Here is a 13,465-nt window from a genome sequence, read left to right as displayed (position 1 = left end):
CTACTCCAGGATTCGCCTGTGGGAGGTGCTGGTAGACGTTTGGATTATCTGCATTCGGGAGGCGCCGCCGCTTCTGCCCCCGTACTTGCTGCTACTTTTGTTACTCCCTCCGTAGCTCCCACTGCCGCTCCCATAACCGCCTCCACTGCCCCCTCGAGAGCCTCCTCCGTAGCCGCCCGAGCCCCCGCGCGAGCCGCCGCCGCCGTAGCCTCCACTGCTGCTGCCGCCTGCGTAACCTCCGCTGCCTGCGTAACCTCCGCCACCGCTGTAACCTCCAGAGGCCCGGGCACCTCCGCCGATGGTCAGCTGGCTGCTCTGCACAGCTGTGGGGGCAAGGACAGCCCACAAGGGGGTTAGAGGGCTGGGCAGGGCGGACCCACCTGCACCTACCCTCAAAGCAGCCCCCTACATCCTTCATCACTGGCCGCATCTGACTTGCCAAAAGCATGGATCAAAGTCTCCCCCTTTCAGAAGTATTCTTCCTAATACGAAGGAATGTAGGGCGCATTTTCATTATTGCTACACCCTGAAGAATTCTAAGCCAGTACTAATTATTAGGCATCATAAAAATCAAAATCAAGGAAAACTAAAGTCGTATATTATTTCAACCTATTTCTCTGGGCTGTGCAGTTGTCCTTGCTTACTCTGCTTTTCGTTGTGTAGGACTGGACACAAAAATGCCCGCTGCCAGATTTCTGCTGGCCAGTCTTCTCATGGGCCCTCCCTCCCCTAGCCCCAGCCAGCCCCACTCCTGGGCTCTGCTACTTACAGATGCTCACTTGGATCTGCAGCTCCCCTGACATCCTGTAAAAACCAAGGTGCACACAGTCAGCATTATCGGCAAAGCCTGAAGGAAAGCAATCATCAGCCAGGAGACATCAGGAGCAGGGGAGGTGTGTTGGGAGCAGAGAGGTCAGGGAGCCAGTGCAGGCAGAGGGAATCTGAAGCATTTTCATGGAGCCTTTTAGCGTTGGGGGTCACCACTTGGCTGCAGTGGCTTAAGTTGTGGTATTAGGGACGTTGCACTGGGGAACAGGACAGCGATGACAATGATACTGCCTACGCACATGTCCTCTGCTTCTGACTTGAATGTTTCTGCTCACCCTGAGCTACCAGTCTTCCCAGGAAAGCTGGGATTGTATAAATAGACACTCTCTAAATAATCCCACTGCTCCAGGGCTGCACCCAGCCTGCGCTCTGGCCTGGAGACACAACCCACCTGCTCTCCTCTCCCTCCAGCAGCTTGCGGTAGGTGGCAATCTCCACGTCCAGGGACAGCTTAGCTCCCAGCAGTGCCTGGTAGTCACGCAGCAGGCGGGCCAGCTCCTCCTTGGACTGCTGCAGGGCAGCCTCCAGGTCCTGCAGCTTCTGCTGTGCATCCTGGAGGGCCTGTTGTCCCCTCTCCTCTGCATCAGAAATGATGGTGTGCATCTGCTCGATCTACTCGGGAGAGTCAAGGAGAAGAACCATGGGGGGGGGCATGACTTTCCAGGGCTTCGTGAGGCAGGGCATCATGGGAGGTAGAAGCTCTGATCAGCCACCCTGAGCCTACATTTCACCTGCTTCTTGACGTTGCCAATCTCTGCCTGCAGCCTCTGGATGGTGAGGTTGAGTTCGGAGATCTCCATCCTGCTGGTCTGCAGCTTGTCTCCATGTCTTCCCGCTGTGATCTGGAGCTCCTGGTACTGAGGGTCAAGGGCAGCGTCAGGGTCAGCCTGCTGCTCATCACACACTCCTCCAGGAAGGAGTGAGTCTGCCTTCCCAGACCCTGCCCAAGGCTGCTCTCCCCTAGGGAAGGTCCCAGAGTAAGCCTCCCTAGAGCTGTGATCCCCCATACACACGCTCACACTTGTACCAAACCTCCCTCATCTGAACTGTGACACCACACACACAGATATGCGTGCACACACACACACACACACACACACACACACACAGAGATGCCTATATCTCGAGACAGAGATTCAGACTCAGGACCAAACAAGACAAACCTGCTACTTGATGTCCCCTTTTACCTCCTTTTTCCCACATCTAAACTTTGCCCATACTGGGCCCCTCTCACTTTTCCCATCCCACCATATTCCTTCCTCCCCTTTTCCAGAATGATTTCTCTAACACTCAGGACCTTACTTCTTCAGAGGCCCTCAGCATGTTCCTTCTTGATTCCCATTTTCCTCTCTATCTCCATTCCTGTATCTATGGGCTCCATCAAGAGGACCTCCACCTGCATGCCATCGACAAAACCAGGCTCTCAATGACTGTTACAGAGGAAGCAGAGCGGGGTGCCTCTGAAGAAAACAAGGGACAGCGTGGACTCCAGTGCATCTCTGCATTCTGAAGTCTTCACTGTTGACCATCTATCTCCCCAGTCTGTTGCCAGACCCCATGGCACTCAGAACACGTGCCTGCAGGACAGTGGGCTAGAGGCCAGCCACGACTGGAGATGGTCACAGGTAATCCACGAAACAGATCTCAAGCTCCAGGTGTTCAGAATTGAGTGACTAGCCTTTGACTCTTTAACTGCCGTGTTCGCCCTCCAGAAAGTTCTGAGTCCATTTATGTTAAACAAGTCACCAAGGATGTGCCCCAAAACTTAGCTACAAGGATGTTTATCTGAAAACTGGAGACATATTCTTACCATGCAATACCACACTGCTCTTAAAAATGATGTCAAATATTTAATGTCAGAGAAAGGTATTCTCAAGTAATAAATGAAAGAGAAAAATATAAAAAGATATTTTTAAAGATATCATTATGAAAAAATAAGAAAACATCATGGTGGCTGAGAGCATGGATGTGTAGATGGTGCACCTGAATTTAATTAAATTCTGCCTCTGCTACTTCCCAACCATAAGAGCTCTACTATTATTGGTAAAACAATAAATGAATCTTTACCTCATAGCGTTGTTGTAAGGAGTAAATGAAATTCTGTGTGTAAAAGCACTTAGTGCAGTGCCTGATATGTGTGAGTTTTCAATAAAGGTTAGCTACAAAGAACAAGTGGAAAATATGCTGACATATTCATAGTGGTAGTGGGATATGAGTAATCTTTAGCCGTAATCTTGAAATTTTCTATAGCAAACATGTTTTACTTTAGAAGTAAGAAAAAGACAATTCAAGTTCTGGGAGGTGTGCTTGGTTCAGGGTACCAGGCCTGGGCTGGGGATGGTGATGCTCACCTTGGTCTGGTACAGGGCCTCAGCCTCGTCCTTGCTCCTTTGTGCAATCTCCTCGTACTGGATCCTCACGGCATCGATGATGCTGTCCAGATCCAGGAAGCGGTTATTGTCCATGGACAGGATGACGTTGGTGTCAGTGATGTTGGTCTGCATCTGAGACAGCTCCTGCAAGGCATGGAACACAGGCTGACTTCTTCCACTCCCTTCCCGGGACCTCAGTTTCCCTCTATGCCCCCTCCCAAGGCTCTCTGGGGAAGCCTTAAGAGAGAAAAGCTCTCTGGGAAAAGCTCTTAGAATCACTGTTGTGTGCCTAGAGGGACCTTCTTAAAGGTACAGGCATCCGGATCTTGGGTCAGAGGAGAAGAAGGGAGCCTGAACTCAGGGCTGCCCATCATGCCTTTCCTGGACCCTCCATCCCGCATTACTGTGGCTTGGCTGCCATCTTGAGCTGGACCCCCAGCCAGGCTGGCTTGTTCCTTGAGAGCACATGAGCTCCCAGAGGCAGCAGAAAGGACTCCATGTGTGTAGACGCTCAGACTCGCTTTAGCATCTGGGCTCCATCGTTAACCAGCTGGGTGACTGAGCAAGGAACTCAGTCTCTCAGTGCCCCTGTTCTCTCATCTATAGACTGGAGATACCCAAGACCCATACAGCTCCCAGCACAGCATCCAGTCCAGAGAAGGTGCCTCCAAGGTAGACCAGGGTTGGGAGGCATGTGTTATCCCCACCTCTCCAGTCTTCATCTGTGTTCCCTTTAAGACCCACACTGCCCTCTCCCACAGAGTTCCCTGATGGCCCCATCTACTCCCCAGTGCTGATAAAGCTGTCTGGCTGGTTTTACCCCATATGTCCTGGGCATTAACCTTCCTTTCCAGACAGAAGCAGAGACTGTCTCACCATCTCTCAGCTCCCATCTCCAGGGCCCCACCCGGAATCCTGAGCTTTGGGGTTGAAATGATTCTGACTCCAGGCCCGCAGACTTGAGGTGACTGGGGAGAGGCACCCCCAGGGGGTAAGGTTGGGTGTCAGACTTTCGTCTCTTACATCCCACACCCCCTGACAGATGTAGAAAAGCGAAAGGTTTCTTATGAGGACTGAGCTCATCATCTCATAGAAATATTTGAGATATTCACTCACCAATTGAAATAAATATTTCAGGAAATCGACCTCCTCAAGCAGAGTGTCTGCCTTGGACTGCAGGTCCACTTTGCTCAGATAAGCAGAATCCACATCCTAAACAGCAAGTGAAGACAGTCTGACTCGGTTGCCCTGCCACCAGCTGTCTGGGCAGCCTTGGGCAAATGGCAAAGCCTCTCTGGGTTTATTTCCTTGCCTGCAAATTTCCTCTCCTCACTCAAATAAGTAGCCAGCAAACGTGGGCTTTCCAGGCCAGAAGGAAGTGTCCATCAGCTCCTCATCCTGGCCAGTCATGCAAAACACCCCAGGTCCTAAGGCTCCCACACGACACACTCACATGCTGCCTATTAATTTAATTCCACTTTCAGGACTCTGGAGAGGTTAAACACTCAAAAACTTTTCAAGATTCATATAGCAACACACTTTTGAGACTCACTGCTTCAGGGTCAGGGCCCCAGCATTTAGGAAACACCCTTGACAAGCTGGCCCCAAGCTCACTTGTCCACCCCTCAGTTCTACCGCATCCCAAAGGAGTCCCTGCCTCTTCTCAGCCTCCTGAACCCACAGTTCCCCTCTGGACACCCCCATCCCTCACCTTCTTCAGGACAACAAAGTCATTCTCGCTGCTAGTCCTCCGGTTGATTTCTTCCTCATACTTGTTGGGGGGAGGTCAGAAACACAGACAGGCTGCAAGGGCTGACCTTGGCTCCTTGAGATTTTTCCTTGCAGTGGGAGGCTCGGAATTGCCCAGACTTTTATGGTCCTGGACTCTGGCTGTCCCCTTCCAGGGCCTGCCACTCTCACTGACAAGCAGCTGGAGCCACCTCCTGGCTCTCCAGGTCAATAGAGGGCACAACCCCACAATGTGGAAAATCCAGAGCCACATAGAATGTCCCCCAAATGTCCTTTTTATTTTAATATCTTACCTTTGTATATTTGTCCAGTTCAATCATTTTTTTTAATAATAACCTAAATAGCAACCACTTTTACTAAATTTTTTTAAAAGAGAAAAAAATTTCACCTGCCATTCTGCCCCCGTCACCTTCAGTGTGCATTTCATTTCCCCCTTGTTGACTCACACACATGTGACTGCTCAACGCAGTAAGCACGTCAAGATGAGTCAAGAGAAGCACCCTACACCCCCAGCAAGGGGGGAGCCGGACCGGGGGGGAGGCTGCTCAGTTGCCTGTATGGGACAGGAGCAGCTGACCTAGAATTAAGTAAGTCGTGTCACTCCTACCATTATTACTAATAATAGCTAGTGCTTATTGAGTGCTTCATATGTGCAAAAACAGTCTAAGAACTATTAAGAATATTTTATCTAAACCAGTGGTTCCCCATATGTGGCTCCCAGTCCACCAGCATCAGCATCACTCGGAAGCATATTAGAAATAAAAGCCCTCTGGGCCCATCCCAGACCAATCTGATTTCAACAAGCTGATGCACACTCAAATTTGAAGGCCATAGATCTCCCCCTCACAACAGTTCAACAAGGAGGGTACTCACTATCCCTAATTTACTAATGTGAAAACCAAAGGCTTAGAAAGCTGACCTTGCAGGCAGTCAGCAAGTGGCTAAGCCCACCCTGGAACCCAGGCTTATGTGACTCCAACATCCATGAAGGTCCTCTGCTTCCCCTCCCCAGCCAATACAATTGAGAGCTGACTGGCAATACCATCACTCCCGGGCTACCGTGTGCAAAATGGTGCCTGTGCAGTTATGCAGTGGTGCAGAGCCTGCCCGGCTGCGCCTGACGTCCAGGGCCCCTCCACCCCTCACCCACTCACAGTAAGCCTTGCCCCGTAAGCCAGGCCCCTGCCTTGTTCCTCCCCACCCCTTTGCTCCTCCTGGAGCCTCACTTGCTCTTGTAGTCATCCACAACATCCTGCATGCTCCTGATCTCCGAACTCTGGCGCATCTGCTCCGCTCTGAGAAAACCCACCTGCCTCTGCAGCTTGATGATGTAGCTTTCAAAGACGGGCTCCAGGTTGTTGGTCTGAGTCGACGTGTTTACCTGCTGCAGTAACTCCCATTTTGTCTGGAGCACCTGATTCTGCTGCTCCAGAAATCGCACCTAAGAACAGAAAACCTCCAAGTTCACCCCCAAGCCGTGGGTCCAAGAAGCAGTCCCACGGGTAGAAGCAGGTGCAGCCCCAGAGCATATCCAGACCTCAGAGAATCGGGATGCCCCTCCAGGGGCCAGAAGGCTCTCTTTTTCTAGGACCAGGATACATGAGCTCAGTATGGTTTCTGATGGTTGACCAACGATTGTAAGGTCAACCTGCCGAAAAATTACACTAATCGAACTCTGCTGTTGAGGGCAAGTCCCCTCCATCCGAGTGGTACCCTGTTCCCTTTGGTTCTATCAGCTCACATGGTAGAGTTGCCCATCCCCGCCCTCAGCTCCCCATGCCAACCTCAGGAAATGGGGACCCAGAGCATCTGAAACACCGGCACACCCACGGCTCATGTCTCTCTGTGGCTGAAACACTTCATGTGATTGAGGAGAAGAGAAAGTAAGAGGGGGGGAGGAATAATTTTGACTTCGAATATTAAACTGATTCCTGAACACACTAGCCCAGGTGCCCCCATCCCGCGACCCACCACCTCTATTGCTGCCCAGTGTGTTTTTCAGGAAGGTCACCTCATTTAAATGTTCCCATAACCCAGACAGAATTTTTTTAAAAAAAACATGCATTTTTAGCCATGTTTTTATATTGAGGTGTAGTTGATTGACGGTGTTGTGTCCATTCCAGGTGTGCAGCAAAGTGATTCAGTTCCACATATACCTGTATCTGTTCTTTTCCACATTCTTGAATTAGGAGTTCGGGATTGACATCTACACACTACTATATTTAAAATAGGCACCAACAAGGACTTGCTGTATAGTACAGGGCACTCTGCTCAATACTCTGTAATAACCGAAGAGGGAAAAGAATTTTGGACAGAAGTTTTAAAGTAGGTACATTTTTTTTAAGTTATGTAATTCTTTCTATGCCCCAAAGTAAGGACTTTGACGTTGCCTGTGTGAGAGTTGTGTGTGCACACTCAGCTGTGTCCAACTCTTTGCAACCCCATGGACTATAGCTCACCAGGCTCCTCTGTCCGTGGAATTTTCCAGGCAAGAGTCCTGGAGCGGGTTGCCATTTTCTCCTCCAAGGGATCTTCCCAACCCAGGGATCGAACCCAGGTGTCCTGCATTGCAGGCAAATTCTTTACCATCTGAGCCATAACTAATCTCATTACTGTCCAACAAATGCTTTTATAGGTATTTCCAAACTCAGGGATCGAACTAGTATTTGGGAAACCCCCATGTTGCAGTTTCCTTCATTAGCACAGAGGATGGAGAGCTGACCTCACACTGTGTTCTCACTGCTTCTTCCCCGATAGCTGCACACGTGAAGGTCAAGTACTGGCTCCAGAAAGCTGGCTGGCTGTGCAGATCCAGTCCTGGACTGTCCTTCCCAGGATGATTATCAACTTTGGTCCTACCTCCACCGGCCGCCTGCAGGGGGAGCCTCCCCTCCCGTGCCTTAAGTGAGGACAATGGATTTCTCCATGCTTTGCTCAGGTGTGTGTACACACACACACACAAACACATACCCACCCACACATACCCACTCACATACACATAAACACACACACACGCCCTCCAGGAGCCGCCCAGAAGATGTGGGGAGTGGTGGGAGAGGAGGCTAACATACTCTTGCGTTGTCAGAGAACCGTGAAGATAGTTCCACAATGCTTAAGGAGTTGAGGGCGGACAGAATTCCCAGCCTTGAGACTGTCCCTCTGAGCAGCCAGCCCTTAATAACTTCCTTTGGCTCTGACTCTAGGCTGGAATGTGCCCAGAGAATACTCTTTCCCATGGCTTGTTTTTGTTAGCTTTATCAAAGCAAGAGATAAAGCAGCCGCCCTCACAGCTTGTCCACCTGGTTTGTGACATCCCCATGAGAAATCCCTGCCACCCGGCCGGTTGTCACTCTGGTGGCGATCGCAGGGAGGGGAGAGACTGGGTGCTCGTTTGCAGCCCTGTGCTCTGCGTTGTGGGGACCAGAGGAAAGGATCTTATGGTCCCACAGGGAAGCTCTATGTCAAACAATGAGGGGGCAGTGGGACAATTCTGAGTGCTAAGGGGTTAGCCAAGCCCCTACCCCAGGCGAAGACACTATGGCTTTCATTGGTCACCCAAACTGCAGAGTCAGAGGCTGACTTCAGGGAGTGCCAGGCAATTTTCATGAGATTTAACCACTGTAAAAATCACTGAAAGCCATCATGATCTTTCCCCAGGGGCCCCTAAACACTGTTGGGCTGTGTCCCAGCAGCAGTACTCAGGAGAAGCCTGGGTAACCCAGATCAAACTTAACATCATGCAGAGTTAAGCTTCTTCCTGGATAAAGCACACCCCACTCGACCTCCTGTGGCCCTCTCCCCCTGCAAATGACACTCCAATCACCCCCTAGTGCCTCCAGCAGCCTAGGTCTCCCCAACTCTTTGCCTTGCGAAGTCCTAGTCTCTCTTTAGATCTCAACTAGGATGGCACCCCTGGGGTCTCCCCCTCGTAACCCCCTGTTCTTTTCCCCTATGGCATCTATCGTGATTTCAGTCTTTTGCTTTTCAGCACATTCCTCCCCACAATGGGATGTGAGCCCCAGGAAGGCAGGCTTTGTTCTCCAGTGGACACCAGGTGCTGAGACCCGTAGACACACAGCACCCAGCACAGAGAGGACACTTCATAAACACCGTGGACTAATGAGATGCTAAGACTTTGGCACTGCTGCTAGTGTCGACCATCCACCCTGCTCATTGCCCTGAACAGAGGGTTCAAGCTCAGCTGAACAAAGCCGGGGCACTGTCTCTGTGGGAAGAACTGGGTCCCTCATCCTTTTTTCCTGGGATCCCTTTCCTTTGCCATTAATTCCAAAAAAAAGAAAAAACAGCCTTTGTCTCCATTCCCACTCTCTGAGAGCCCAAGTTTGACACCTGAAGGGTTGACTCAATTTTTCATTCAACACATATTTATTGAGCAGCTGTCAGATCCCCGACAGTATTCTGGGGCTGGAGATACAGCTATAAATAAAACAGACAAAATACCTGCATTCTAGGAGTTCACAATCTATTTGAAGAGATGACTATAAGGAAACAGATGTGAACTGCACAGTTTGTTGAATGGCTGTAGGGGCCATGGAGAAAAGTAACACACCTATGGGGGCTAGGGATGCTGATAGGGGGTACTCCTTTAAACAGGGAGATCAAGGAGGCCTCACTGAGACAGCAGTGTGTGAGCAAAGACCTGAAGGAGATGAGGGGTTCGGCTGGACCACTCCTTGGAGGGAGGAGTTCCAAGCAGGGGGAATAGCAAGTGCAAAGCCCCTGAGGCAGGTCCACGGTGGGGTACAGGAGGATGAGGGATGTAATAGCATGCCAGTGAGCAAAGGGAAAACAGGAGTAGAGTCAGAGAAGGTGTACAGGGTCTCGTTGTTGAGTTGTACCTTGGTGAGCTAAGTTCCTGCCTTCACTCTGCTCACTAAACCTTGCAGTTTGAGAGTCGTTCTACCCAGTAGCAGCAACGTGGCCTCAGTCTCACAAATGCAAGCCAGGAACTAGCAGCAGCTATGGGTTAGAGGGCCAGATCATAGAGAGCCTAATAAGATCATGGCTATTATTTCTGATGAAACAGGAAGCCAACAGAGGGTTCAAATGGAGTGATGTGGTATGTTTTACTGGTGTGGTGCTGAGAATAGGATGTACAAGATTAAAGGTAAACGCAGGAAGATCAGGTCAGAAGGTAGGGTCAGAAGCCACTGTGATAGAAGCCTTCTCTCTTCCAGCCAGGCCAGAGCCCTCCTGGATAAGTACTCTCCTCGTGGTCACCACAGTCCAGGCCCTCAGGGAAGGGCAGGAAACCATAGGCACTTGAACTTTGGCCTGTGCCCTCCGCCCCATGCCATAAATCTGAACAGATGTCCTGTTGATGGCTGCTGCTGCTGCTAAGTCGCTTTAGTTGTGTCCAACTCTGTGCAACCCCATAGACAGCAGCCCACCAGGCTCCCCCGTCCCCAGGATTCTCTAGGCAAGAACAATGGAGTGGGTTGCCATCTCCTTCTCAGGAACCACAATCAAATCAGAGTCTCAGGAGATCAGCTGCCCATGGCCATTTCAACAATCCCCAACCCTGTCTTCTTCCTGCCTTTGATATAGCTTGACCTTTCAGTGGTGTCTCCTTCATCTGTCATCTCCTTGTTCCCATCAAGCCCTCTTAGTCCCTGCCTATACCTGAGGTGTGATTATATTCAGCCAAATGTCTCATCCAAGGTGATCAGAAGCAGTCAGAAGCAATTTGCTCTGTTGAATTCCCCTTTGGCTGCCTCTGGACTTCAACATTCTTATCCCTCCACCCCCAACTCACCCTCGTTTCCTGGCCCCAGCTTTCACCCAGATACCAGAGGCCAGGTACACAGACCAGTGGTGGACTTTGGCAATGGCTACCCTGCAGTCAGAGATAGGTCAAGCTTTGGCCTCAACACTGAACTCCTCTGAGGTCTGAGGGAATGTCCCTGAGCCTGCAGGGTTCTCTGGATCCCAGGGTGCTTCCCACTACATCCCCAAAGGTAAAGAAATTTCTGGGGCGCCTCCAGTGGCGTCCATGCCTCCACCACCTTTGGACAAAAGGAAATACTGGTGGAAGGTCTCTTCCATATCTCTCCTACTAGGCCCTGCTTGGTGGTTTGGACCCGACCCAATCTACCTTGAGGTTTAAACTAGGGAGAAGGGGGTTTTTTTGGCTCCATCTGGCCTATTCTTGGCCCCGGATGAGCTAAAATGAGGAGCTCAGACAGAATCCTATATAGCAGGGCATTGGCTTTGACCCCCAGCAATCCCCACCAGAGTCGCCAGCTTGGCTCTGCTGCAGTGTGCCCACTCGGCTTCTCTCTCCCTGCTCTGTGTCTCCACTTTCCTCCTCCTTCCTCTCTTGTGCCATGTTCTCCAGAAATTGTAACCATTTGAAATTTCCTAAAAGCGTCAAACTCTCAGGCCTCCTGGTTCTTCTGCCTGGAAACTCCCTCTGCCCTGAGAACCTGTTTGACTCTTTCTCCACCTTCAAGACCTTTATCAGCCCAGAGCTCATCACAGCCTCCTTTGTGCTATGGCGCAGAGAGCGATGTCGCTATCAGCGCACCTCCCACACACTGTCACAATCCTCCTCCCTTTAGATCTGGGGCTCCTTGAGGGCAGGACCTGCAACACCTGGAGTGTCTGGCATACAGTAGATGCTTAGTAAATGTCTGTGGGCTGGATGACTATGTAAGTGGGTAGGTGGATGGATGGATGGATGGATGGATGGATGGGTGGGTGAATGGGTAGATGGGTGAAAGGTATATGGATGAATGAGTAAATGGATAGATGGGTGGGTGGATGGATGGATGGAAAGTGAAAGTGGTGAGTGAGACCACATCATGTATTTTGTCTGATGGGTATTTTCATTCCTTGGATCTGCTTTCCTGCCAAAATGAAAAGACATAGATGAACCCCTCAAGAAGTCAAACTGAGGCCTAAATGAAGTCAATGCTTTCTTAAGGTCCCAGGACACACACGCTGGAAGTGACTGTCACCACCAGAGACAATGAGATGAGAGGCGGCAGGGTACAAGGTCATTTGGTCAGAGCCCAGAGACTGCCTGCCCCTGGGGCACTCACCTTGTCAATGAAGGAGGCAAACTTGTTGTTCAGAACCATGATCTGCTCCCGCTCCTGCATCTTAACCCTCTGAATTTCAGGGTCCACCTCCAGGTGAAGTGGTTGTAAGAGGCTCTGGTTAATGGTCACTTCTTGGATACCCCCTGGGGGACAAGAAGGACCAAAGCCCCCAAGCCCCAAATTGCCACCCCTAAACCCAGCACCCCCAAGACCACCTCCTCCATAGCCACCACCTCCAAAGCTCCTGCCTCCAAACCCCCCTCCTGCTCCCCCACCCTGGCAGAAACCACTGGCACTTCTCCCCACTAGGCTGATGGAGATGCTTTTACTGCCACCCAGATTGTACAGGCTCCTGGAGGTAAACCCCCTTGCATGGCTCCCATACCCACCACCACCACTGCCGCACCTCCCTCGGGCCTGACACACGGACCTCACAGCCCGGCTCCCACCACCAGAGCCCGCAGAGGAACCACCACTGTAAACCCTCCTGCTCCTGGAGCTGAACGCTGACTGGCAGCTAAACTGGTGGCTCGTGGCTCCTGGAGCATCCAGAGACACAGACAAGAGAAAGGGAATAAAAGGAGGCAGAGAACGGGGAGGGAAGGAGCTAAGACTCCTTCGGCGGGAGATCTGGCTCAGTCTCTACATATGCATGCATTTGCTGGGCTGGGCACCTTCTGAAGCCTGGGAGCAGAGTATTCGTGTTTAGTTTGCCTTGCCAGCAACATCTGTTTAAAATCTCACACCTCTGAGTTGCAGAAATCACACTGCAGACAAACTTCCCCAACTCGATTATTTATCACTCATCTCTTGCCATTTAGAGATGAGAATGCAATAGTCTCTGCAGGTCAAGTAGCTGGAAACTCCTATACAGTTTTCCCCCCAAATCTTGATATCTTCTGAAGAAACTCCACCACTGAGTTGTTGGTTTGGGGGTGTGTCCAGGAGATCTGGGGCAAACCTAGGGGGTGTCCAGTTGCCTTGCAACCACAGCTGGGACCAGGGTGGAGACTTCACCAGCATTATCGTGGTGGGGCAATAGTAATGATCTTCCTACACCCTGGTTCTGCTCCCCACTGTTACCATCACCCAAATCTTGATCACAGAAAAACATGGTATTGTGGTCATTGAGTGTGAGTGAAAGCAGAGGACTCTGCCCAAGGCTGCCCACACTCTCTGGGTGCATCATGTGTCACTCCATACACTCGGGCTCCTCGAGTGCAGGACAGATGAGGTCCTGTGGCACCAAAGGTCTGTGGTTGTAGATTCACTGAGCATCTCGCAAGACTTAACATGGTCTTCTAGTCCAAGAGACGAACTACCCTCAAATCTCTCTTTTTTATTTTTCTTTCCCCATCCCAATCTCTTATAGACCAATGCTTTTGTAAAATAGGATAAAAATGAATTACCCTTAATGGGAGATTTCTTTCGCATGCACGCGTTCTCAGTCAT

The 13,465-nt window shown here is 50.8% G+C and overlaps 1 protein-coding gene across 1 annotated transcript; it reads right to left on the bottom strand.

The window, feature by feature from the left end:
- Positions 1 to 13,465, bottom strand: LOC138078590 (keratin, type II cytoskeletal 1b-like). Its single transcript, XM_068971416.1, has 10 exons — positions 13,423 to 13,465; positions 12,014 to 12,156; positions 6,259 to 6,390; positions 4,912 to 4,971; positions 4,317 to 4,412; positions 3,180 to 3,344; positions 1,560 to 1,685; positions 1,220 to 1,440; positions 770 to 804; positions 1 to 323 (listed from the first exon to the last, which is right to left on the bottom strand). Exons 1-10 carry the CDS (start codon positions 13,463 to 13,465, stop codon positions 1 to 3), a joined length of 1,344 nt encoding a protein of 447 aa, XP_068827517.1.

Source organism: Capricornis sumatraensis, chromosome 4, assembly GCF_032405125.1.
Source record: "Capricornis sumatraensis isolate serow.1 chromosome 4, serow.2, whole genome shotgun sequence".
In the NCBI taxonomy this organism is placed as follows: Eukaryota; Metazoa; Chordata; class Mammalia; order Artiodactyla; family Bovidae; genus Capricornis; species Capricornis sumatraensis.
The sequence above is the reverse complement of the archived record's forward strand: the minus strand, read 5'-3'. Positions and strand labels throughout refer to the sequence as shown.